The sequence below is a fragment of the Plasmodium gaboni genome, chromosome 14 (genome assembly GCF_001602025.1).
Source record: "Plasmodium gaboni strain SY75 chromosome 14, whole genome shotgun sequence".
NCBI lineage: Eukaryota > Apicomplexa > Aconoidasida > Haemosporida > Plasmodiidae > Plasmodium > Plasmodium gaboni.
Window position 1 is genome coordinate 2,284,347 of NC_031494.1, and position 2,447 is coordinate 2,286,793.

The window sequence follows — 2,447 nt, forward strand, 5'->3', positions numbered from 1 at the left end:
ATAATAGTAATAATAATAATCATATTGAAAAATGCTTATTATCTTATATAATACAATTTACAATTGTTTGTAAATATCTAGAATGTGGAAAATGGTTTCATATATGGGATAATATGAATACAATTATTGAATCAAAATTTTGTGGTAATAATAATTGTAAATATTTTAATTGTCTTGGATTTAAATTTAATATGTTAAATAGTGATTATAATATATTGAATGAAGAGAAAAATGGATCGAATATATATATTATGAAATTACATTTAAGAGTAACAGTAAATATATATAAAATATTACCCTTATGTGATATTAATGATAATATTAATGTATATTGTTTACCACGATGTTCTATGAAAGCAACCATATTGAATATTATTTCATCATCATCAACTAATGATCCAAATATAAAAAAATTTGATTATAAAAATTATTGGTTAGATATACATGGATATCTATTAAATGATATGTCTTTAGATAAAATAGTACAAGTCAGATTATATAAAGGTATATTTAATTATCCACAAGGTGTATTATTAAGAGATAATATATATAAATTAAATATACCTATTAGAAAGGAACATACAATATATATATGTAGTCATCTCAAACATTTCCAATTACTCATAAAATCTAAAATGAATATTTTAAAACATTCAGATACTTTACACTTTCAAAATATATGTAATCAACTAATGCAAAATAATATGAACATAAAAAAAAACGAACATGTCGATTTCTACAAAAAGATTAATCATCTATGTAATAATGTCATAGAAGATAATAAGCAAAATAATCAAGACCATTCTCAAAACAACAACATAAATAATAATAATAATAATGATAATAATAATGATAATATTTATAATAATAATAGTTATAATAATAATAATAGTTATAATAATGCTTATCGTACTTATGGTAATACCTTATTCAGTTCTATGAAATCCATAAGTTTAGATTTTATCAAGAAGGAAAAAACACAAGACAACGAAACAGATAATCAGAAACAGAGCAAGGAAGAACTTAGCAAAAATATTGATTCGTATTTGAAAGAATCAGCTATGAATTATAGAATGATAAAGAATGAAAAAAATACAAATGCTTCAAATAATAAAGATTCATCTAATCATTCAAATAAATCAAATATATCAAATAAATCAAATAAATCAAATAAATCAAATAAATCAAATAAATCAAATAAATCAAATATATCAAATATATCAAATAAATCAAATATATCAAATAAATCAAATATATCAAATAAATCACATACATCAAATATATCAAATATATCAAATAAATCACATATATCTAATAAATCACACATATCTAATATATCCAATAATTCTAACGAATCGTTTAATTCAATCAATTCAAACTACTCTGATGAGTCATTTAATTCAATTAAGTCCAATAATTCAAATAATCCAGCTCAACAAAATATTCACATAAAAAATGACATAATTTATAATAATGATGAACAGAATAAATCATACCAAAAAAATGACGTTGCTATTAAAACAGAATATAAAACGAATAGTACCGAAAATTTAAATAAGTATTTAAATGAAGTGTCACAGAATTATAAACATATAAATAATAATAAAAATAATAAAAATAATAATTATAATAATTATAATATTACACATGATGATGATAATTATCTAATGCATGATTTAGACTCATTTGAAAGAGTTAATGCTCATGTAATTCTTTCTAAAGAATTTCAAAATTTTCTTGATAATCTAGATGAAGTTGAATTATATACAAATGAAAAATTAAAAATTATTGATTTCAATGAACGTGAAAAAAAGAGACCACACTTACATATTAAAAATTCTTTTGAAAATAATATTGAAAAGATTAATGAAAATGATAATAATATATCCAACATACATATAGATACAACACTACCTATGGATGTACCTGCCCATATTGAACATAATAAAAAAATTAAAAAGTAACATGAATTTTTTTACAGTTCTTTTATGAATAATATAACATTTATTTAGAACAAGGAAATATATACATATAAATATATACATATAAATATATATATATAAATATATATATATATATATATTTTTAAATGAAAATATTGAGCACTCACAAGGACAAATGATATATAAATATTATATATATATATATATATATATATATATATATATATATATATGATATATGTATATATAATTAAAAATATATCATTTAAAATTAAAATTAATCTTTTTTTTTTGAAAATCTTTAATATATATATATTTTTTAATTTTTATTTTTTTATAAGTATTGATTTTAATAAGTAAATATATATATATATATATATATATAATTTATATTATATTATCATAGAATAAAATATTAATTATTTTTTTGTTTTCATATATATAATTTATTTTTAATTTTTATTTTTTTTTGTATTTAATTAACTTATTATATATTCAACTCTT

General features: G+C 17.7%; 1 protein-coding gene across 1 annotated transcript; it reads left to right on the plus strand.

Annotated features, from left to right (window-relative positions):
- On the plus strand, nt 1-1,964 carry PGSY75_1461100 (hypothetical protein; the record flags this gene model as incomplete). The annotated part of the gene is made up of 1 exon (XM_018788296.1): nt 1-1,964. A coding segment is annotated over one exon (1,964 nt), but the record flags the coding sequence as incomplete, so codon positions are not given.
- Between the last annotated feature and the right edge of the window lie 483 nt (nt 1,965-2,447).